This window comes from Protopterus annectens, chromosome 4.part0, assembly GCF_019279795.1.
Source record: "Protopterus annectens isolate FY-2018-M chromosome 4.part0, PAN1.0, whole genome shotgun sequence".
NCBI lineage: Eukaryota > Metazoa > Chordata > Ceratodontiformes > Protopteridae > Protopterus > Protopterus annectens.
Genome location: NC_056733.1, coordinates 705151662 through 705177418, shown reverse-complemented (window position 1 = coordinate 705177418; position 25757 = coordinate 705151662). Strand labels below are relative to the sequence as shown.

The 25757-nt window shown below is 38.3% G+C and overlaps 1 protein-coding gene across 1 annotated transcript in view; it reads left to right on the top strand.

Moving 5' to 3' along the window:
- SLC2A11 (solute carrier family 2 member 11) overlaps positions 1-25757 on the top strand; it is a 466200-nt gene that overhangs the window by 211443 nt on the left and 229000 nt on the right. The window contains exon 5 of the mRNA XM_044068682.1: positions 3211-3340. Within this exon, the coding sequence (XP_043924617.1) occupies positions 3211-3340 (130 nt within the window). The remainder of the gene's footprint in view (positions 1-3210; positions 3341-25757) is intronic.

Sequence of the window (25757 nt, the reverse complement as noted above, 5' to 3'; positions counted from 1 at the left end):
TTTAGCACATAGGAAGATTCAACTATTCCTGGAGGATTCTTTATTTTAAAAAGTCATTTCAGAGGACTTGTACAATTTCTTTGAAAACAGAACACCCCCTAGTGCCAACAGCCTTTGGCATCCCTAAAGTGCACAAGTGTATTCAGCAACCTCCATTCAGGATTATTATTTCTGCACAGAACAGTTCTACGCACACTTTATGTACTTTTGTAGATCGAAATTTAATGGACTCAGTTGACTGATTCTGCTGATTACCTGCTCAAGGGCTCTTGGGATTTTTTTCCCAAAATTAATGAACGATGGTATAATGGTAATGTGATTTTTTCCACTATTGACATTGTGGACTTATTCATCTCAATTCCCCACAAGGAGGGACTGGACCTTTTCCATGATGCCATTAGGGAACTCACCACATTTTCTGACTCCATGACAAATTTTCTTATGGCAATTATGGATTATATTTTGTCCAATAATTATTTTACCTTTGAAGGAGAATTTTATAGACAAACTCAAGGGGTAGCAATGGGGGCAACATGTGCCCCCGTTTATGCTAATTTGGTTCTCTATTCATGGTAAAAGAAGCATATTTTTACAAGTGTTTACCAACATTTGTGGTTTACTTACTACCATTTTCTGGATGACATTTTTATCCTCTGGATGGACTCTCGGGTCAATTTAAATGGTTTCTTGGAATACATCAATCAGATATGTCCATTTTTTAAAATTTATAGCCAACCATTCTACTGATAAGATTAATTATTTGGATGTGACCATTTCTAAGGACACATCCAATAAAAGATTTGCTTCCAGAATTTATAGGAAGGAAACCTTCTCCAGTGGTTGCCTCAATTTTCAAAGTAGTCACCCCTTCTACACCAAGAGAAACATCTTTAAAGGGCAGTTGGTAAGGGCAGGAAGAATGTGCTCCACACAAGACACTTTTTTGGATGAGGTAGCTAACATCACAGAAATGTTTAGGGCAAGGGGGAACCCTAATGGAATACTTGATAAAGTGGTGAAAGAAATGGTAGAAGGATGAAGGCAAAATATAAGCCCCTACTAGTTAGTGTTGAGACAATTCAAAAAATGAACAACCAACAAATAGCAACAGAGAGGTACAAAATGAGCATGGTCATCCCATTTGGTACAGGTGAACGAACATTGAGGGATAGCATTAAGAGGCACTGGAACATATTTAAGGGCAATACAGACATTTTCCACATCTTAGGTCAACTACCAAGTTTTGTGTACAAAGCAGGTAAAAATTTCAAATTCTTGATGGAGCATGTTATCATACCCATAACTTTGCCAACTAAAGGAACCACTAGATGTGTTCAATGTAATCAATGCCCCTTTGTTTTGGATAATGATTTAGTTTATATTGAAGGTATTAGTAGGGGCATCCCCTTACATATTTATATTTCCATTTGCCAAACATGCTCATATTTTTACGTTGGCAAAATGGAAAGGAAATTTAGAACTAGAATATATGAACACCTATATGCTATTGCCAAACAAAATATTAATAATGCCCTTTATAGGCATACACTAGTTTGCCAGGGGAAAACAAAATTTAAGTTTGGAATTTTAGATGTCATCCCACACAATTTAAAAGGTGGTTGGGGGGAACTTCAAGTTGACCTGAGAGAATTCCACTGGATTATCAGGCTTAATGCCTTGTTGTGGAACCTGGTTTAAATGATTATGTGTCCCTGGTTCCGGTGTTGAGAAAAAAAGGCTTTAACATTTTAAAATATTTTAAGACCCTACTTATTCAGGCAAACAAGTGTTTTTATTGAATTATTTATACACATTTTTACATTCAATTATTTCTATATATCCTTACACATATTTTTAATGAACAGGTTCATCTATTATTAGATGTGGAGTTGTTTGATTTGTTGTGTTTTTATGGTATGTCTTTAAATCCTTATTTACTTATTCATTTAATTAATTAACTGTTAATTGTTTTGACTATGTATGTATAAAAAGGGTTTGACTCGAACGGGATTTATTTAGTTCTGATAAAGTCCCCGAAGGTTCATGCAGGGGATGAAATCTCTTAACAAATAAAGATTTTGGTACCTGGCTTTTTGTTTCATTATATGTGTGGAGCTTATGGTGTTTTTACTGCTTGTTTGGGCATCTATTATTGATTTTATAGGTAGATGATTAACCATCCTTACAAAATAGGTGTATGGATAACTGACCAGTAATTATAGATGGATGGATTACCCAGACCATTGCTCTTCAGAGATGAATGGGTGAACAAAATGACTGCACCAAGATATGAAATAGTTAATACCATGGTAGGTAACCTAAAGGAGATATTTCTCTACATGTTAATAAATTCATAATAGCTGTTGGATTCCTTAGGTGCTCACACCAGTTCTGGAGCATCCATTATAGACAGACTTTCCCTTCTATTGACAGAATGACTAAAATGCAGTTTACCTGATGGGCTGAGTTTAATTGAACGGGGTAGTTTATTTGGTAAGTGTGAAAGTCTTTGAGATAAGATATTGTTATGTTACATGGTATAGAAAACCACAGAGGCAGCGAAATCCAGCAGCAAGGAACAGTAAGGAACAGGCATTCTGTAAAGAGCTAAATAGCTAAATGTTACATGGTATGGCTGAGATTGATTTTTGAGACCGAGTGACACCTTATGTACAGGTCACCAGAGGGTATTTTAACAAAAGGGTTACAAGTAGTAAGGGCTCCTTTAATTGTTTGTAAATGTGGCCTAGATTGGTTTGGTTTTTCAGTAGTGTAATACCCCTCAATGAAGTTTGTGCAGGTTTGGGCATTCCCATGGTGAGCAACAAGTGATGTGGGCATGGCATTGTTGGATTGTCAATGCCATTTATACAATAGATCCTCTCTTGACTCCTGTGTCATAGAAGTGTTATAAGAGGGAGAGTTTGTGTACTTAAACAATGTGAACCAACATTTATCTTTCTCTTTACTGGTACAATTTGTGCATGTTACTGAAATTCAGAAATGTGAAGTTATGCACGTTGGCTTAAATACTGCACCTTCCACATACTGAATAGGCAAATAAACAGGCCAATTAATTTCCAACTATTTGTCGTTATTCAGACTTTTTGTGAACAAGTTTATTAAATCTTGTCTATGACTTTTAACCAGCACAGTCTCTCTTTTACAGACAGCATATTAACAATGGCCCTTCTTGTTTGTCCTCCATAGGTGTGAGTATGAATATCCAACCAATGTACCTTGGTGAGAGTGCACCAAAGAAGTTCCGAGGGGCAGTCACCTTGACATCAGCATCGTTCACTGCATTTGGGATTATGCTAGGGCAAGTTATTGGGCTTAGGTATGGTGTTGTTTATCTCCTTATTGTGAAATGCTCTGGATAAATGAATGCATGACATTTGTATGTCTGTCTTCAAAGTTGATACAGCATTTTGTAGATTACAAAGGGCCAGATTCATGAACACCTACACTATGTGTACACGGTCTGTATTCAAGAACCTCTCTACCACATTTTTGTGCAGTCTATTCACTCATAAAGATTATAATAAGTGTAGATGTAGTCTACACATTGTGGTAACCTTTATGAATCTCCCTTGATATTTAAGGGTGCAAAAAATCAGTAGGAAAACTAAAATTAGGAGGAAGAAGGTGGAAGTTATGATTTTGTGGTCTATTCACTCAGAATGGACACTTTATTTTTTAAAACACCTTTATTAAATTATTACTTTGTGACATAGGCAAATTTACATTTATATAAGCAATCAAACTGTACTAACAAGTTCACGTTTACAAACATTATCCATCACATATATTGCTATATATCATATAACCTAAGCAACATTACATAAATTATGTCCCTATTTTTAAGTAAGAAACACCATTATTAAACATCACCTACAACACAGGCAATCATACATTTATATAAATGAAAACAAACCACACCAACAGAATCCTAGTTACAAGAGTTTTACATCACAAACCATACTGAAACACTCTGATTCACAAGCATTATACATCACTTGTAATCTAAGTAACAAAACCAACTGCTGGCAATTAGGCAAGAAGAACTCGGACACAAACTAGTGCTTTCATTCAAATTTAATACGACTGAACTTCAACTTTTCTGATTAAGTTCAGTTGTATTAAATATGAACAAAAGCGCTAGTTTGTGTTAGAGTTCTTCTTGCCTAATTGCCAGCAGTTGGTTTTGTTACTTGGTTTTTCATGAGGTTTATTTATCATTTATAATCCACCCAATCATTTTCAGTCACACATTACATAGCTCATTTAAGTCCTGCCTTCTTGTAAACCTCATTCCTCCCCTGTATGTATTGTTCCCACAATTCCCTTTTTTCCTATGCAGTTTCCTATGTAGTTTGCTATTGCCCTTTTCTAAAGATCTCAGTTCCAGTTGTTTTATCTCTGTTACTATAGTCACTACTAGGATAATTGGTTTAGATTTTGATTTCCATTTTTCTGGTAATTGCTTGTTTGGCAGCCACCATAATTAGACACAGCAAGGCCTTACCATGTAAGTTCCGATTCTGCATGTTAGCATCTCTGACAATGCATCCTGCAGGAATCCTTAAAGTCTGCCAACTCACTGCAGTACCAGAAAATGCATTCCCATTTATCTCTTTCTTCTCTGTCACACCTCTAACATTTGCTGTCTTCCTGAGGAAAAATTCTCTAGAGTGTACTTGGAGTATAAAAATATCTATGTAAACATTTCCAACCAAAAATCCTAAATCTTCTAGATTTTGTTGCATATTTGGGAGTCTCTTCCCAATCCTTTCTAACCTCTTCTTATTGGTTCTTATAGTTGTCTTGCAATATTTTATATACTCTACTAAATATTCCTTTTTTAATTGCAGCTTCTGTACTAGATTCTACAAAAAAAGTCTATCAGTGCTGGTCTTTCATTTAGGACCCCCCCTATTTCTTTCTCTTTGCCTATACTCTGATATTAATCCTTGTTAGGGAAGGCAGTTTCTAACCTACAGCCTAAATAAATTCTTGGTATCTTCCCATTATATCATCTTTTCCTCTGTAGTTATTTGCTCACAATACCTTGATTCCTTTGACAGTTTTCTCCAATAAATTCCACCCGCTCTTGCCTATTGTCTATATCCCTAACTGCAGTCATCCCTATCTTCAGAATCTTCTTTCTGCATTCCCCTGTTGGCTTAGTTATTAGGATAATTTCTCCCACTTTATGTATATAATATTCTGCATGATTATTGTTATTCTCCTTAAATATAACTCTTTATTAATTGATATCCACAACTTTTCCTCTGGTTGATAAAAATATGCCTGACCTGTGTATAAGACTAAGGGGACTAAAAACATTTTAACTGCTTGTATCTTACTGTCCATATCTATATGAGCTTCCATTTTCTCCAGAATGGTGAACACTTAGTGTAGGCATAAATGAGTCTGGCCTAAAGACTCTTTCGGTATTATATTTAACATTTTCTCCATGCCTGACAACATGCTTAATAAACTGCAGGCCTTGATGTTTATTGCACCATGTTAAACATTTAATAACTTGCCACAAGATTGATAATGGCTTGTGATTAGACCGTTGTGATGCTGTTACATTACATTTTGTAAGAGCAGAAGGAGACAATAAGCTTATCTAGTATGTTCTTTAAGTGCATTTAATATTTACCTCCCCTCCATTCCTACCTTCTCTTCCCCTTTTTCAGACCCTTTTCTAATCCCTTTTGTAGGGCTATGAAAATTCCCTGTCCACCATCCATTCTATTAGTCTGTTCTGAGGTTTCACATACCTCTCTGTGAAGTACTTCTTTTTGAAACATACGAGTTGGTCTTTTCAGTCTGCTGCCTGTGTCCCCTCCTTCTCACTGTGTCCCTTCATTTCAGGATGACCCCTTCCTGTCTTTCTGTCATGGTTTGGTACATCCATAGCATGTCAGCTTATCTCTGCTGGTGTCTTTGGATCAACCTGTGAATCCTCCTTACTTAAAAGCTTGTATCACACTTGCTTAGTCACAAGCCATAGCAAATTAAATAAATTACAGCTGAGTAAACTCATTCTGAAACTGCTCAATTTATGAACAAGTGAGATGAATAAGCACATTTTTCAAGGTGCATCCCCCTCCAAAGTTTATTATTCTGACTCCCAAGATTCTGCACCGTAGAGAAAGAATCAGTGATATGTAGTGTAACACCTGTGTCATTCTTTCTCTGAGGTACACACTTCCCAGTGCTTACTATTAAGCCAGCATGCAACCTTACTTATACATTAGAGCAGGAAGCACCAGAATTCTGAGAAATTGCCATCTCATACTACCATGCTTGAGAAAATGTGGAGCTCCAGCTGCTCTAGGCCCTGGTCATGTTCTTTTCCCTTCATCTGATAAACCTTTCTGATGGTTTTCTCCTAGACTGCTTTCAGTAGCTGACATCCCTCTCCTTGTATGTCTCCCATAACTACACCTAGTATTCAAGGTATGGCCTTACCAGTGCCCAGTAAAGAAGGAGCATTACCACTTTGTCCGTGGTGGTCCAGTCCAGGTATGACCAGCTCCTCAAATGTCCTGTTTTGCTTTCACCTTCCTCATATTATTTCTGCATCCCCCACTGTGACACCTATCTTTCCATCATCAACAAAGAATTTGATCCTATTCCATTTTCTGAGACAAATACTGTGAAGAATACTAGAGACATGATTGATCCTTGCAGTATTCCAATAGTCACTTTCCTTCTTCCTGACATTTCCCAGTTGACCACAGTCTTCACTCTCCTTTTCTTCAGCCATGCAGCAGTCCACTTTCTTAGCCTTGATCCTGCCTCCAGCCCATCCAGTTTTACAGCTGTCCATCTCTGCGGGATCATTTCAAAGGCCTTGTGATGTCAGGTTGTCAGGGTATACTAGCAATCCCCTGGCAAGTTCTTCAGTTCTTTTACAGCCCAGTCATAAAACTGGATCAGACTTAAGTAGCAGCATCTTCTAGCCATGAACTCATTGTGGTTATTGCCCTGGATATTTTTTTTTCTGGATAATGTTGTCTTACAGGAAAGCAAATAGGCATTATGGCCATTTTCTTTTCGTGACTTTCCCTGCCACTGTTGTTTACCTAACAGGTCTTTAGTCCCAGAGATCTTTCCTGATCTTGTTGTACAGGGATACCATGTTGCTGTCTTTCAGTCCCAGGGCATCTGCTAGACTAGCTAGTAATCATTTGAAGAACACCATCATGGGATTTTTAATTCATTTGTCATATTTCTGGGACTCTGGGAACTCTCATTGATAGCCTATGTGGTCTTTGTGTGTTATCTTCCCCAAAGGCGGACTATTCCATTTCCACCTTTTCTCTCCATTTGGCCCTTCTTTTCTGGCATGGCACCCTTCACTCCCTAATCACTAGCCTCACATTTCTATAGAGCCACGCTGGTCTTTTTCTTGTTTTGCCTGTTCATTATCCGCTTTGTTTACATCGCTGAGTGCTCTGCTCCAGACCCATTCCCTTACCGTTTTAATTCTCTTCATTTGCATTATAACCCCGTAATCATCCTTGATTTTCTTTCCAGTTCAGTGTAATCCACTCCCTTAAAATTCCAAACTACTGGCTTTCAAATTATAATTTTTCATTCTGTGCAGTGCGGCATGGTCATTTTTGACTAATAGTGCTTTCTCCTGACTGTCCCTAGCACCATCCTCATTGATTATGACTGCATCTAGAAGTCTGTACTTACTGGTAAAGCTGTGATCAGTGTCAGATCCCAGACAGGACTGGAGAACTCAGAGCGAATATGAAGCTAGCTAGTCCCAAGTGAAAGTGCATGTTTAAGAATATGGCAAGTGATGGAAGAAAAGGGATGAAGAACCTACTGTAAACTGCTACTGGTATCAGACAATAAAAAGTTGTAAAACTATAAGAAAAGATTTATATTTTGAAGAGGAATTCTGCTGTGGTAGCCAAGTGAGTTGTATTAAGTGAAGTTTGGGGTTTGGACTGGTGTGAAAACACACACACACACACACACACACACACACACACACACACACACACACACACAGATCATTATAACTCTTTACACATGCATACATCTCTTTCATGCAAATAAACAACAGTATTTATTTCACTTTACCCCTGTTTATTTGCTCCTTCCCCCCAGCCTTTGCTATGCACTCTTTTGTATGTCTTTGCAAATAATGAGTAGTTTTTATATATATATATATATATATATATATATATATATATATATATATATATATATATATATAAAATGAATGGTTGAACTGTTTCATGATGAACACAAAAAACACTGACCAAAACACTTTGACCATTTATTACAGCAACAGCACAACAGAGCAACAGGTGGTACATTGAACAAGGAAACAGTTTCCTTATATGATGTACAACTCACAACCCCACCCCTCATTCAGCACAAATTTGTCTGAATAGTATTAGAGTTATGAAAAGGACTTTTTAAAGGTAAGCTACATGTTAAGGATAGGGTTACCACACATTACTAAGGTGGGCAGGGGGGACTGTGCCTATTATTACCCTGTATATACATTGTAACTTTATAGATTCACTTCCATGGAAGAACAGATGTACATGGGTCTGTTTGAAAACCACATATTCCTTTTCATCCATGGTTGTGTGACCTTTGGTTTAGTATATATCATTATCAGCAGTGTGAGAGTATATACCACACATGGATGTGAGACCTTCCATTGCTGGAACACGTTTGCATTATTTGTACAATGCATAGTGCAGGGTTGGTTCACTTTTGTCTTTTTTCAGTTTATTACATTTTGGCAGATTGTGATCAGAAACATTGGTTTTCTTTATGTTTGGTTTCTTACCGAGGTGTACACTTCTTTGGTATTATTTGCTTTACTCTGTACACATGTAATTAAATTTTTTGCTAAGTTCTCATCACTGCCGTATTCACCTGATACCTCAGTTCTATTTTATTGACCTTATTTTGGCTTTATCCTGGCATACTCCTAACACATTGGCACTGGATTATTCCCTGTGAGTCAGTTTTATCTGGCATTCTCCTGACGCAGGTAGCACAGGGATGGGAGGATGGTGTAATAGTTAAGGTGTTTACCTTGCAGACACAAGGTGCAGGTTTTGATTCTCACATGGGGTAATTGGCTAGGCTTAAATTGGCCCACAAGGGCAGTTAGCCTAGTGCTAATCTATGAACCTATGAACACCTTAGTTGCAGGTTATTTCCCTTATATATTCAAGCATTCTTTTAATACCTTGGCACCTGATTTTCCCATATGTTGTTTTTTGCCTGGCATTCTGACATGCTGCTACTACATTTTCCCATACTTTGGTTCTCACTATGCATTCTTCTGACACCTCAGATCCAGGTTATCTCCCATACTTTACTTTATTCTCGCATTCTCTGAATACTGTGATTTTTCCATATGTTTTTATCTGGTATTCTCCTCACACTCTGGCAGCAGCTTTTTCCCATATTTTGGTTTTCAGTTGGCATTATCCCAATAGCTCATCTTCAGGTTATTTCCCATTGTGTAGTTTAACCTGGCATTTAACATGACATTCTCCTGACAGGGTTGCACAGTGGGGCGGACTTTAGCATTGATGCTTCACATTGCTTGGCTGTCCATTGCAGTTCTTGGCTGGTGTGCCTTTTGCTCAGGACCAGCATATTCACCCTATGTTTGCGTGGGTTTTCACCAGATGCTTTAATTTGTTTTCCAGGACCCCAAAGACATGAATGTAAATTGCCAATTTTTCAAATTTTCATTTATTTCATTCCTTTCTGTTTACTTATTTTGTAATAGAAATCTGTAGGTTGTAGCTCTTTACAGGATAACTTGGGCACTGATTGAGGAGCAAAACAGAGCCATGATTTGGGAAATATCTGGACCAAGCTGTCACTTGAAAACCAGGTAAATCTTTTGTTTCAGATGGCCTGCAGAGACTCAGTAATCTCTTGACATACTGGCAGCTGTTAGGTAAATATTTAGCAATAACACAAGGTAGCATAAATGCATAGCCATTCTACATACAGCTAGTATGAGTGTTTCTCCTTGCTTATTATTCTACTTCAATACCTTAGCATTGTGTGCCATGCATACACTGTCTTAAGCAATTCGTAAATACCCTTATAGACACTTCCTCTACCAACATTTCCTTCAAACTGATGTATAACTTTGTTTGAGTAGGTCACCACAAATCCTGCACTTTCAAAGACTCTAGGTGAGCTGTGACGTAGCCAGGGTTAGAACCTGAGGAAGATCAGGGAAGGAAGAGCGCCTACCTTTGTACCGTTGAACTGCTGTTACCTGTCTTTCCAGATTCTTGATCGAGAGGAATCAATGAACTTTCCCTTTCTAATTGATGTACCTCATGAGTCCCAAAATGTGTCCTACAATGAATCCAACTGGGTAATCATTTGAAATGGTGGGACCTGCTAGAGTGAGTCCTGAAATGTGAAAACTGAATGGCTGAAAGATTGGACTTACATATACTAAGTCTGAGATGCCAGTTCTTGGAATATTCCCTTTTCTTTGAGGTATGATGATCATGTAGTTGGTATATATAAATTTGTAAGGTGTGTGGGTGCAAAAAGAAGTTTTAAGGAGAAGAGCGATTTTCGAGATTCGCTGTTCTCTGGGTTTTCTGTCTTTTTTTTCCCTAGCTTTTCGGCACTCTGCATTTCGAATGCTGACATTTTAATAGGGAGTAGATGAACTGTCCTTGTATGCAGCATTGTATTATGAATCATTGTAATACTCACTGACCTGTGACCCAGAATGTGGAAGAATACCCATCCTGTCAAAATAGACCACACTATTACTGTCTGAAATAGAGAGACTTTGTCCTGAATTTTTTTCTGGTGTCAGAAAGAAAACTTTTTTGAGTAGTGTCTGCATTGATCTCAGCTATCACTTTAAGATTTAATGTTTCCTTATTTATTGTAATGGCTGAAAGAAAATAAATAAATGATCAGAGCACCAAGTTCCACCAGACGTGCTCCTTTGAGTGAACAGGAGTTAGGCAGTTATCTGGGTAGGGAAACATAGGAATGCCTCTTAACTGACACCTGCTAAAATTGGACCAGTTAGCTAAAAGAAACCCAAGGAGCCATGGCCAGGCCAAAATAGATACATAAGAACTACTAGTTTTCTGTGCTCCATGAGAAAACTTCTGTAAAGTTTGAGAACTGAAATATGCCAATAAGTAACTGCCAGATCAAAGGTGACCATTATAAACCTCTTAAGGTAAAAAGGGAACAAGGTCTGGAGAATCATTATTGTTTTTTTTTTCAATAATTTTTATTTTTATTTTTACATTAATAAATGCCACAAATATCTTACAACATGACCGTATATATATATATATATATATATATATATATATATATATATATATATATATATATATATATGTTATACATTGATGTCAAATTCCACAGGATATAGGTCGTACAACATATCTATTTACACTATGTACATAGATGCTTTCACTGTTAGTTCTACAGTTATATAGACAGTACGTACATTCGTAATATCCAAGTTATTATTTAATATCTGAAATTGTATGTGTTCTTTGGTTCTATTATAGTGTATTTCTAAGTTGCTGTGTGATGAATTATGCTAATATGATATTAAAGGTTTTTTCCCAAATTTCTCTGGATTTCATGTTTTTGTTTCTTTGATCTGTTAATATTTTATGAGCTAAAAGGTGTTGTATAGCTACTTGTTTAAAACCCTCCCAAGAGATATTTATCGTATCTAGCCATTTAAAAGCGATATACAGTTTCATTAGTAGGAAAATTGTTAAAAGTGTATTTGCTTGTTTTCTTGGTGTGTTGGGTGGGAGAATGTGTAATAGAGTGAATTCCCAAGTTAATGTTGATGTGTGATAACCTGTTTTTTGTAATTGTACCTTGAGAGAGTTCCAGAGTTTATAGACACATTTACAGCTCCAAAATACATGGATTAAGTCAGCTATCTGGTCCTTACAGTGTGGGCAGAAAGGTGATTTTGATGTGTTAAATTTGTGTAGGATTGCAGGTGTAAAATAAGCATTATTACTGATCATGAGCTGAGTGTATGCTAACTTTTTGAGGGGTATAATCTTCAGTGTTAGATTGATTGCCTGGCTTATTTGCTGATCATCTATGGATGGTTTAATTTTTCTCCAGTAGTTAGAGAAGAGGAGGTCTTTCTGGTATTTGATTTAATTTATCATTTTATATGCATTGGTAATAGTTTTCTTTATTGTGATAATAGTTTTCCAAAACCTGCTACAAGTTTCTATGTCACTATTGGTCATAGTAACATTTTGGAGGTAAACTGGAACACAGTTCTTTGATTTGTCTTAGGATTATTATGTGTGATTTAAGGAGGTTTAAGTTGGTCCTCATTTCTTGTATTGAACAGTTAAGGTAGGGATAAATATCTTGGATTGTTTTATCTTTAAGTCTGGGAAAAGGGACTAAGTCCAGAATCCTATTGTTTATTTTTAAATTGGGGTTTTTATGAAGGGGTTGCAGTATTGTCATGGCTTGTCTAAGGTACAAGAATTGAAAGAGTTTTTGCGCTAAGTTGATAGAATGTTTTAAGGGCTCTATAATGTTATAAGTTTGTATTTCTTTCTGCTTCAGGAATGGAAGTGCTTTGGGATTGAAACCCAGAGCTTTAATATATCTATAATAGATTGTCACCCAAAGAGGAGACCAATTTTCCATTGACGGGTTATATTCGGCTATTCTTAATATTTTGTTAGTGTTAATGATCGAGTAGTACATTTTAAAATCTGGTAGATTTAGTCCTCCTTTGCTTTTGGGTAGTGTTTATTTTGGATAGGAGATTCTGGTTTTTTTTTGGGTTCCCATATAAATTTTGCTAGGAAGGTATGAATTTGTTTGAAGAATTTATTATGTATTGTTATCTGTGATGTCATGAATATATATATTAGTCTAGGTAAAATGCTCATTTTGATTATTGATACTTTGGCCAAGAATGGTAGTTTTAGGTTGTTTCATCTTTTACAGTCTTGCATTATATTTTGCCATTTAAGGTTTACATTGTGTTGGTAGAAGTCTTTGTTATTCTGGAAAAAGGTGATTCCCAGATATTTAGTTTATTCTTTTATTTTTATTGTGTTTAACAGTGGTATTAGTGAGATGAGTTTGGGTGTTTTTAGGGGAAATATTAGTTTTATTGAGTTTGTAGTTAAATGCACAATTGCAGCTATTATTTTGTTTATATCTGAATTTGGTGTAGTGCAGTATATGTTCAGATCATCCGCAAATGCAGTGAGGTATATTTTGAAGTTATGTATTGATGGAGATTGTGGTATGTATTTTGTTTAATGTATAGAAAGAGTGGTTCTAGGTGTAGGTTAAACAGGAAGGGTGATAATGGGCATCCTTGTCTTGTTCCATTTTTTATTAGGATCCTATTTGACCAAGTTTTATTTATATATAGAGATGTGTATCAGTTGCTATAAAGAGTTTGGATGATCTGAATGAAGTTATTGGGTATATTAAAGTAGGGTAGTGTTTGGAGTAAGAATTCTAGATTAACCCTATCAAATGCCTTGTGGGCATCCACTACCATTGTGTAGATGTTGATATTCTTTCGGTTAGCATAAGATATTAGTGCATCTAATGTTAATGTATTGTCACTAGTATGTCTATGTGGTGTAAAACCGGATTGTTCTGGGGAAATGATTTTCTCTATCAGATTTTTCATTCTGTTTGCAAGTATAGAGGTAAATATTTTAGTATCTATATTTAAGAGGGAGATAGGTCTGTAGAGGGCGGTGCAGTGGTGCAGCGGTTAATGCTGTTGTCTCACAGCAAGAGGTTCTCCGGTTCGATTCTCGGCTGGGGTGCCTTCTGTGTGGAGTTGCACCTGTGTTGGTTTCCTCCGGTACTCCCACATTCTAAAGACATGCTTCTGGAGCATTTCTCCCCGGGCCTCCGCTGAAAACAGGATCTGTGGAACCTACTCGTACTTTCCCGGTCAACAAATGTTAAATAAAAATAAATAAATAAAATAAATATAGCTGTTGGGGTTTTTGGGATCTGTGTGTTCTTTTAATATAAAGATGGTTTTAGAGGCATTAAAGCGGATACCATTTATTTTATAGCTTATTATGTAATTCAGTGTATAGTATAGTAGTTTGGCTATCAAGGGGGCAAATGCTTTGTAAAATTCTAATGCGAGTCCATCCGGACCCAGAGCCTTATGCACTTTTAAGTGTTTGATTGTTGTAATAATTTCACTGATGGATATCGGTTCAGTTAGTTTTTTTTGTTGGTCTAAATTGAGTTTAGGGAATTTCAGTGTTTGAAGGAAAAGAGTTCTATCTTCCTTTGAGGTTTGTAGTATTTGTGCCCCATATATTTGAGAGTATATTTGTTCAAATGTTTTAATAATGTCTTCATTTTTTGTGTAGTTTTTGTCTCTGTAGTTTATTTCTGATATATTGAAGGCACTTTTGTGTTGAGAGATAATTCTGGCCAGAGCTCTAGATGATATTTGAGCTTCTTCTGCGTAAGTGGCTAACATTCTGGCTTCATAAAAAGATAGGTTCCTGTTTTCTAACATATATATAGATCCCTTTGCAATTTTAAAAGTTCTGCTTCTGTTTGGTTCTTATGGTTATTTATTAGTTCTTTTTCAAGATGCTCTGTTTTCCCTTTTAGTATATGCTCTTCTTTCAGTTGTATTTTTTTTTATAGTAAGCTGCTTTTTTGATAAACAATCTTCTAATTTGTGCTTTGGTTGCAGCCCATTCTATGTCAGTTGGTACTTGGGAGTTAGTGATATTTGTAAGAGCTATTTTTAGTATTGCTTCTGTTTCTTTTATTACATCCATTTTGGAAAGTAAATTAGGGTTTAATGACCAATTTTGACCCCTGTTCTCTAAATATATCTTTTTGTCCCAGTTAATGTTCAGTGTGATTTTGGAGTGATCTGAAAAGAACCTGGTATGTATAGTTATTGTTGGGTCCATGTTAATGAATATGTCAGAGATTAAGAAGAAGTCTATCCTTGACCACATTTTGTGGCATTGCGAATAGAATGTGAATTTCCCTGTTTTATCTGCACTGTTCCCATATTTAAAAGGGTCATATAGTTTGAAATCTTGTTTGAGTTCATTAAGGGCTAATGTGACTTGTTTATTATGTGATTTGGTCAGATTAGATTTATCCTTTTCTGGGTTTTGATATGTGTTCCAGTCACCTCCAATCACTAGGTAGTGATCTTTAAATTGGTTTAAGGTTGGGTATAATGACATAAAAAAGTGTTGTTGGTTATTATAGGGTGCGTAAACATTAAGTACCATTATAGGTTTTGGTATTGTAGGACTACTAAATGTTACGTAACACCATCTTCCCTCCTTGTCAGCTTTGATTTTAAGTATTTTTTCCTTAAATTGGTTTTTAAATATTATGGCAGCGCCAGCACTGTTTGTTTTCCCCTCTGAAGCTATGATTTGACTTATCCATTTCTTTCTGCTAATTTCTGCCCATTGATCTGCAGTCAAGTGCATTTCTTGTATTAGTATGAGGTTGGCTGTGGTTTTTAATGTAAGGTGTAAGAATAGTTTTCTTTTCTTCTTGTTTTGGAGCCCTTTAACATTCCATGATTCTATTTCCCACATTTATTTATTAGGTGTATTCCGTAGATATGTCATGCATATTAGTTTTGTTTTGTTATCTTTGTATGTGTTACTGTGTGATGGTTTAGGAAAGCATCTATTTATCCCTGTCCCTACTCTGTGCCTAACCACTATGAGAATCGTTATTCTGAAGTATTGTGCTTTCATATGTTTGTTGCTAAAGCAACCTAGCAATATCTCCTTTTTTGGAACTGCAAGAATCTTGAATAACATGTTTCTTTAAAAGGGGAGGACACTGCTCTGGAAGAGCATACATGCCTTGCTCAGTCCAGGCACACAAATTCAACGGAACCAGTTACCCTAAGAAATTCCAAATGAAAATGAAACTCATTCAAGTCAATAGCTTCTACCTTCCACCCCCCAAGTCCTTACCATGGAGGGGGTTGACATAATGGTTAATATGTTTATTTTATTTATTCTATATTTGTTTACTGGGAAAGTCCAACTGGACAAAATGTCATTTTTTCAGCGGAAGCCTGGGGAGAAAAGCTCCACATTTATAAATAACTGTAAGATACATATACACAGTACAGATATAAATATTGATTCAATCTCAGATACAAGTACAAAATGAAAATCCATGTTATACATTTCACTGGTACAATCATATAGTCGAGACAGGATACAAAGAATAGCAGTACTGTGATTGTAGGTAGAAAACAAGCAAGTTAAGTGTACATATGCTTAGTAGGGGTATACTATTCAAATACAAAAATAACAGATTGTGTTCCTTTAGCTGCCTTAAGACACAAAGTACAGGGTTTGATTCTTACCTTATGGTTGAGAAGCTTGGCTAGACTTAAAGTGGCCTACAAAGGAAAATAGCTTAGTACTAATCTATTAACCTATGAACCATTTAACCCCTCTTTCACCTCTCCGATTAACCAGTACTTTATACTCAAACCATTAAATTTAGTTAAAGAACTGCAGTCCCACTAAAGTTCGTTAACCTTATGGTTCACCAGTAGGTGACTAAGTGTCTTTAAATTGTCTTCACACACCTATTCAACTGTACCAATAAATGAGTCCTATACACTGCCACTCTGGGGAAGGAACACCAAGTCTGCTAAAAAGTGTTGTATCCTCAGTAACCTTTACAACTCTTTGCACTAGTTATTAGTAAGACTTATCTGAAAATCCTTCAAACAGTTGCTCTCTCTCCTTAGTGCTATGTTACTGCTTGGTTGCCATGTCTCCATTTTTCTCTCACCCCAAAGGAATGTTCTGTAGGTGTCCAGTGTCACCTTATCTAAGTGTATTTCAGACTGTATAAAATATTGTTATATCTCAGTGGGTCATGACCTATCCACACCACCCCTAGCCCACTCATCAGGGCTCTAATAATTTCTGATGCATTTTACAAAATTGCCTCTGAGGATGTGTGTTTGTTCTTTATCTGAGGCTACCTTAGTCAAAGGGATGTTTGTTTAGCAGGGCCTACCCAGGTATGTAGCTGGAAACGTCCCAATGCAATATTGAAGTTATGTACGTAGAAAAATGCTAAGTCTGTAAAAAGCATGCACATACCCCTTTCAACCATCCCCTTGCCATGGCTCAGGGCATCAGATCACTGTCCTGCCACCTCATTCTATCATATGGAAGGCACTAGCCAGCACCTGCATTTATCTACTTACTAGGATTACCTGCACTATATATCATTTAGGTAGCAGAGAAGTATGACAAAAGGAACTGGAGAGATGGGAGCCAAGGAACAAGGGAGCTAGGAGAAGGAGCAGCTGTCTGATGGATTTCAAGGTGCTAAGTGATCCAAATTCCTGATACATGTAGTCCTAAAAGTTAATAAAGATGGACACACTTCTTACAGATCTAGTGTTATGGTAAGTGCATAATTTCTGCTTATTTCATTATGAAAAAGCAAACCAAACAGCAAATTTAATGCTTTTGTATAAATAGCCTTACTACCATCTCTCGCAAAACTCTTATGAAAAAGCCTTGCATGTACAACTCCTGAGCTAACCCCAGTCTATTAATGCCTCTTTCCTAACACAGATTCAGAACTTACCATGGAGTAGACTGTACTAGCCTTTTTGGAAGCAATCAGAATCAAACTAAATACAAATCATTTTTTTCTCTAACCTTCCTCACTCTCTCCAAAGCTTTTCATATAGTAAATCATTCCTTACTTATCAAATGACATTTAAACACAGAGGATACATGCAACCAGTACTGACTGGTTTATACAACCCCTTCTGTTTCATACCCAGCAAATTAAATAGACAGCATACATCTCCACCCAAAACCTGTGCTTCAAGGACTACCACAGAGATCTGTCTGGGGGATTCTTTTGTTAATAAGATTTATAAACAATACAGAGTCTTACAACCCCAACTCAACCACCATCACCACCATCATCATTCAGTATGCAGATGACCACCGTATGTATGATGTGCAGAAACAGCTGTTGATACATAAGCTATACTGCAGGATGCTTTTACTTCTCTAAAGCACAGGTTTAAAAAAATGTCACTAACCTCTGAAAGTCAAACTGCATACTTTTCATTCCAGCCGTTGCTACAAGTGATGATATCCTGATATTATTCTAGTTTTACTTGTTCTGTATATTGCTGCACCCAAGACATCACCTTGAATCAGCTGTTTAGTAGCAGTAACAAACACATCTCCTCCACATGGATTAATTGAACTATAAACCATTCATTTCCATTTTCTTGGCTGGTCCTATGAGCTCGGGTTCACTAACTCTTTTCTGGCCTCCAACAGTTTATTAAAGGAACAACCCCCTAGACTGTAAAAACAGCTAACATCCTTGAAGTGTTTAGGTAAAATGTCATATTTTGTGTGGAAAGCTGGTCACATGGGACTGTATACACATTGCCTGGAATGTGGGCAATTTGTCCATTTCATTGCCCTATCATTCAATCTAGTGTTGTAGTTGAGTGTATCAGTCTTTCATTTGCTAAACTATTCTGTATATATATTTGTGATGATATGGGCATGTGCCAGCATAGCCAGCTGGAGTTTTGTAAAGAATGAGATGTCCCTTGAATATCAAACTGATTTAATAAAGATGCTTGCTATAAATGTACTAGAATTGTATGTCATTTGTATATCAAACTGATTTTGTACAGATGCTTGTGCAAAAAAATGTATTTGAGCTTTGCTTGTGTTGAAATGTATCAGCAGTGCACCCTGCTGAAATGAAGAGAAATGTACATGTATTTTTGTAGCGGAATTAAATGCATATTTTTTAATAGAGGATACTTGCACAGCAGAGGTTAACTTTACGAAAAATAAGGGAAATGTAAATGAGCTGTTATGCCATTAAAAGGTACCCCACTGCGCTGAATAAGACTGGAGTTGCTAGGTCTGGGAAGAGCCTTTGTCCATTAGCTCAGTGAAAAGAGGGTAGTCCCCAGGCACTGCCATAAACATTTGAATGTGTACTGTGGCCGTCTGTGCTGACTTCCTGTCTCAGCTTCAAAGGGGAATACTGTGAGAACCTAGAGTCAGGTGACCAGATGAGGTCATTCTGCCAGCCCTCTTGGAAGTTATATTTTAGGTATTACAAAGAAAAGTCTCAGAGTATTGAGTATTCTCTTTTGGGGAACCTGCTAGAAAGACCCTCACCCACACCATCTTGCCTTGCAATAATAAGTAACTTAACTAGGGAACAGTAATTCTTTCAGATTCAGTCAGGAATATAGTGAAACTTAGTTTAGCTATTGTTCTTTATTTGTCTGAGTCTGTCCATCAATGTTCTTTTCAATATTTCCTATGATCTGAATGCTGTGGTTTACTGTGAATATATGTGTTTAGTATTTTCATGTAATTTTATTGTTTATTAAATATATGTAAAACTTTTGTTGTGGCTGGTCCTTTTAGAAAGTATCTAACCTTTGAGAGCACTTAGATTTATTTGGTGACACTGTGTGGGCCACTCAAGAAGGCCTAGCTGTCTTGGTGAACTACTGTAATTGGTATTATAGGTTCATACTAGGCTATCTGCCCTAGGGCATTTATAAGCCTAGCCAGAATGTGTTTGGCTTTCACCACCCATTTTAAATTAATTTTGCTATGCCTTTTTTCGAGGTTAGTATACTGTGCCTCTGTCTAACAGTGACACAGAAGTGATACCCGGGTTAAACCTACGATCTCCCATCCACTCATCAAGATTCCTCTTGAAGAGAGTCAATGAGGGACTCTGCCTAACCTGGACTGGGATTTTATTCCAGAGTGAAGGGAGCCTCTGGGTTATGAATCTGTCCCTCCAGCATGTCCTATTTATTTCAGTGCTGAGGTTCAAGTCTCTCGAGCTTGATGGGATTTGGATTTTCTGAGGTGCAGCATGTCCATTAATTCCGGGTTGAACATGGCTTTATATGTCAGGCACAGATCGCCCCTGAACAGGCGGTATGCCACTGAGTAGAGCTGGAGTTTCTTTAACCGGGCAGCATGTGGCATCTGGTTAAGCCCTTTGATCCTCTTGGTGAGGTACTTTTGGGGTCTTTCCAGTTGCTGCAGGTGTCTGGTAAGGTACATCCCAAAAGGGGCATTGTACTCAATTATGGGCCTGATGAGGGATGAGTAAAGAGGCACGATGACCTCCCCTGATCTAGATGTAAATCCCTTCATGATTAGGTGGGCTATATAAAATGTTTTTCTAACCACTTTGGCCACGTGGTTGTCAAATGAGAGACTGCTATCAACTTGGGTCCCCAGGTCCCTAATTACTTCTTCTGTACTTAATGGATTACCACCTATGTGGTAATTTGTGGGCACTTTGTTTTTGCCAAAGGGGATGACTAGACACTTTTTGGTGTTTAGCTTGAGGCCATGGCTCTGGCACCAGTTGTCTGTTTCTATGAGGCCCTTTTGTAGGATGCTTGTGTCGGCTGGAGAGTCGATTATGGCGCCCAGTTTGCAGTCATCTGCGAACTTGGTCAGCCACAGTCCTTCCGTGTTGGCCTGTGCCTCCGAGAAATATATACCGAACAAGAGAGGTCCCAGGACTGAGCCTTGTGGGATGCCACTTGTAACTGGTTTGGAGTCTGACATGGCTCCAGCAATTCTAACCATGTGGGTTCTGTCCTTGAGCCAGTTTGCAACCCATCTAGTGACATAGGGGTTTATATTTAAGCTGGTGAGCTTATCTATAATGCCCGAGTGGGGTATTGTATCGAAGGCTTTTGAGGTCCAGGTAGGCTGTGTGGACCACCTTCCCCTCGTCAGTGGCCTTGGTGACTGTTTCAAAGAAATCAACCAGGTTTAAGAGGCAGGATCTGTCCCTAACAAAGCCGAACTGGGTAGGATCCAGTGTCTGTAGGTCCCCAATATCTTTATTTATGAGGTCCATGATGATCCTGTCCATAGCTTTGCAGACCAAGCTAGTCAGGCTTATGGGGCGATAGTTTCCAGGATCCGTTGAGGCACCACCTTTGTGGAGAGGGACCACTGTTGCTGTACACCACTCTTTGGGTACATATCCTGTAGTAAGGTTGAGATTGAACAGTAGTTTTATGTTTGGGTTTAGCTCTTCTTGGAGTTCATGTAGGACACAGCCCGGGACACCGTCTGGTCCCATTGATGCTGTGTTTTTTGCTTTGGAGAGGGCGTTTCTTACCTGAGCAACTGAGATGTCGGGGGGCAGCACTCTGCTGGGATAGATATTTGCTTTTTTGGTGGGGAGAAGTTTGCGCTGAACCTGTCAGCTAGGATGTTGGCAATGTCTGTGGGTTCGGTGTATTTTTTGTCATTTTGGACTAATTCTGAGCATATCTGGGAATTTCCACCCAGGTTCCTAACATCACTAAAGAAAGCCTTGTGATTATCCTTAATGTCCTGTGCAATTTTTCTCTCGAAGCTGGCCTTAGACGATTTTATGAGTGCCCACAGTTTTTTGCTAATACTGATCAGAGATGCCTTCCCTTTTTGGGATTTTGCTCTATCATTTAGTAGCTTCCTCCTTCTATTGTATAGTTTGTTTATGGCTGGGGTCCACCAGACAGGATGTCTGCCTTTGGAGGATTGGGTCTTGGTTTTATTTGGGATTGCATGATCCATGCATTCCTGAAGGTGTACATAGAATGCATTTATAAAGGATTCTGTGGTCTGGGCCGTATTTTCCACAGGCCCGGGGGCTTTGAAGGATTCCACCTCGGTTTTGAGCAGTGTGAAATTTGCTTTAGTGAAGTTTTTCACTGTGGTTTTCTGGGCAGGAGGTGGGGTCGGGATGTGAATATCCATTGAGATTAGTTTATGGTCTGATCTTACCAGTGAGGGATACACTTCTGGTCTGGAGCATAGAGTCCCCATGTTGGTGATGATCAGGTCCAGTATGTTTTCCCCTCTTTTGGGAGTGGTAACATGTTGTTCCATAGCATTTGAGTTTATAAATTCTAGGAAACTTTGGGCTAGGGTGTTGGAGCTAGAGTAAGGCCCCCAGTCTATGTTTGGGTAGTTGAAGTTGCCCAATATAATGGTGTTTGGAGAGACCTTCATATTTTCCAGTGTTCTAAGGAAGGCCGAGTGGGGTTCCTGGGTTTGGGAGGGTGGTCTGTAGCAGGCTATAAACTGGAAGGCAGTTTTACCCACTGTTAGTTGCACATGAATAGTCTCTGATGCTTCGTGCTGTGCCACCAAGCTGGAGGTGTTGGTATCTTTGATGAATATTGATACTCCCCCTCCTTTTGTGGTTCGGTCCAAGTTTTGGGGCCGAAAATCATGGTATGAGGTATAACCTGGTAGTGCTGGGGTGCTCTTGGGAGCCTTGAACCAGGTTTCTGTTACTGCACAGATATCGATGTTCTCCATGCTAAGGAGAGTTTCGAGTGCGTGCATCTTGAGGTTTAGACTTCTGGCGCTTGAGTAGCATTACTCTTAGTTTCTTATCCCTTGTGATACCTATGGAGGTGGGTTTGTCTTTTGAGCCTTGCCTAAAAAAGGCACTATGGGGGTAGCAGGAGCCTTTGCCAATATCCGAAAGCCCAGGGGTGACAGGTGCAAGCCGTCCCTAGCGAAGCATCGTGGCTTGTTGAGCATGTCATCCCAGGCTGACAGGCATTGGATCCCCTTTGAATGATACCAATACTTAAACCAATTGTTGAAATTGATCATCTTGTCTTCATATTGTGGCATCATTCTTGGTGAGGGTAAGATGCTACTCAAGGTCAGGGTCATACCGGCCTGGGCCACATGCTGAGAGAGCTTCTCTATGTCTCTTTTCATGTAGTCCAGGGAGGTACGTCTCAGGTCATTCACACCAGCATGGACAATGACTGAGTCATATTTGTACTTGCCTTGGAGTGACCTGAGTGCTTGTGTTATGTGGCGGATCCTAGTGCCCGACAGGCATCTCACCGTGACCTTCTTGTTCAGCCTGGTGAGCGGGACATCAGTGCGCCTGACGATAAAGTCACCTATTACAAGTGTATCAGGTGTGTTGTTTAGACTTAAGGGCTGTGACTGTTCGGCACAATGGCTTTGTGAGCTGTGTGTTGCTCGTGTTTTGTTTTTGGGTAGCGGTTGCTTGGGTGTCTGCTTTGGAGGTCTCTGCTGCTTAGGCAGATTTTTATTTAGAGCCTCCGAGTATATTTTTGTGTGTTTATGTGTTTGGTTTGCTGTCATGGTAAGTCTGTGTGAGACTGGAATTGTAATGAGTGTGGTTTCCTTCTCCTCCTGACTGGTTACGCCAGTACTGAGTTGAGAGAGCTTAGCCTCCAGTTTGGCTATATGGATGCATCTCTCACATGTGTTGGAATTTGTTGGGAGGAGGAGAGGGATGTCTGTGTACATGAGGCAGTTGTAACATTGCCTCAAGATTCCCAGATTCACCAGCTGGACCAGAGAGGAGATTGACAACTGACCTTTGGACATGCTAGAATAGTATTGGGAATTCCTTTATAATTGAAAAAAAAGGGCCAATGGGGAACAAGGTACTCAAGGGGGGTTTGTGACGGTGTAGTGCTTTTAAGTTTTTTAGTGCTGACTTATATAATTGCTTTAGTGAGCAAGTGCCAGGTAACTTAAATGCAATGTGTTGCAGGTAACTTAAATGCAAAAATGACAAGCAGTAACTTTCTTTTAAGTGAAACAAAGAAATAAGTACAGTAAGCAATGCAGATATCACTAGCGATCCACAGAAGTGCTGAAAAGCCATGTTTTAGGTGGTATTAGCGTTTCAGGGAAATAACAAGCAAACAAACAACAAGCATACAAACAAAGCTAGATTCAGCAGGCCTGGATCTAGTGTATGCTACAACAAACAAGGTGTACCAATTTCAGTAAGAAACAGTTGAAATATGCAGGCACTATAAGCCTTTAACCAGGAATTCCCAGCTCAGAAGGGCAGAGTCCAGCCTCTCCTCCCACAAGAGTGCAGACCACGAACCTTCTTAATGTAAAATAACTGGCCTGAAGCCCAAGTGCTTAAACCAGAACTAATACACTTTTAGAATAACAGACACTGAGCCCTCAATCAGCAGTTCCCAACTTAGAAGGATGTAAGCTACCTGTCCTGCCACCACAGTGCAGGCCACAAACCTTCCTAATGTAAAACAACTGGTCTGAAGCCCAAGTGCTTAATCCAAAAGACTTAGAATGATAGCTACACTTTAATCAAGTTACTACCAAGCAGTAGTAAATACAATTGAATACTTTAAAGAATGCCTGGATTAGTGCTCAAGTTATACAAACAAAGCTAGATTCAGCAGGCCTGGATCTAGTCTACGCTACAGCAAAACAAGGTGTACCAATTTAAGTAAGAAGCAGTTCAAATATGCAGGCACTATAAGCCTTTAACCAGAAATTCCCAGCTCAGAAGGGCAGAGTCCAGCCTCTCCTCCCACAAGAGTGCAGACCATGAACCCTTTTAATGTAAAATAACTGGCCTGAAGCCCAAGTGCTTAAACCAGAATTAATACACTTTTAGAATAACAAACACTGAGCCCTCAATCAGCAGTTCCCAACTTAGAAGGATGTAAGCTACCTGCTCTGCCACTACAATGCAGACAGCAAACCTTCTTAATGTAAAACAACTGGTCTGAAGCCCAAGTGCTTAAACTAAAAGGCTTAGAATGAGTTACACCAAGCAGTAATAAATACAACTGAGTACTTTTAAGATGACACAAAAGCAAAATAAAATAGGAAGAAACACAAATACAGTAAAAGCAGAAATTGTTTTTTTTTTTCAGAAAAGTAGCAAAAACAGTAGTAAAAACAATTCACATGAAGTGCAAGCTGGTACACTTGAGTATGTAGCAATATTAGTCCACACACAGTTTGAAAAAAATGTAATTAAATTAAAAAGGACTAAAAGCAAGTGCAGAAAGGGTTTATTAGGTAGAATGCGGTAAAGAGATGGGACTGGGGGCGTGTTCTAGATCAAATATACAGTGGGGCGGGCACTGCAAAAGCCACCAAATTTAAACTACAACCAAGAACAGGGAGGGGGGTGGGGAAGACAGTTTCAACAGAGATAGATATGAGGAATCACAGTGCAAATTATAACCAATAAAATATATACTGATATCTGTATATTTGCAGAACAGTAAGACAACAGATATCTAAGTAACAATTTAGCTCTATAATACAGAATAATACAAAAAATATACTCAGCTCTATATATTTGCAGAGAGTCTTGTAAGGCTGCCTCTCAACAATCCACTTTAAATGCAGGCTGCTATTAACAGCAAATTAAGGGAACCTTGAGTTACCACACAAGCTATAGAAACTAAAATGAGGGAGGGGGGTGGGGAAGACAGTTTCAACAGAGATAGATATGAGGAAACACAGTGTAAATTATAACCAATAAAATATATACTGATATCTGTATATTTGCAGAACAGTAAGACAACAGATATCCAAGTAACAATTTAGCTCTATAATACAGAATAATACAAAAAAAATATACTCAGCTCTATATATTTGCAGAGAGTCTTGTAAGGCTGCCTCTCACCAATCCACTTTAAATGCAGGCTGCTATTAACAGCAAATTAAGGGAACCTTGAGTTACCACACAAGCTATAGAAACTAAAATGAGGGAGGGGGGTGGGGAAGACAGTTTCAACAGAGATAGATATGAGGAATCACAGTGTAAATTATAACCAATAAAATATA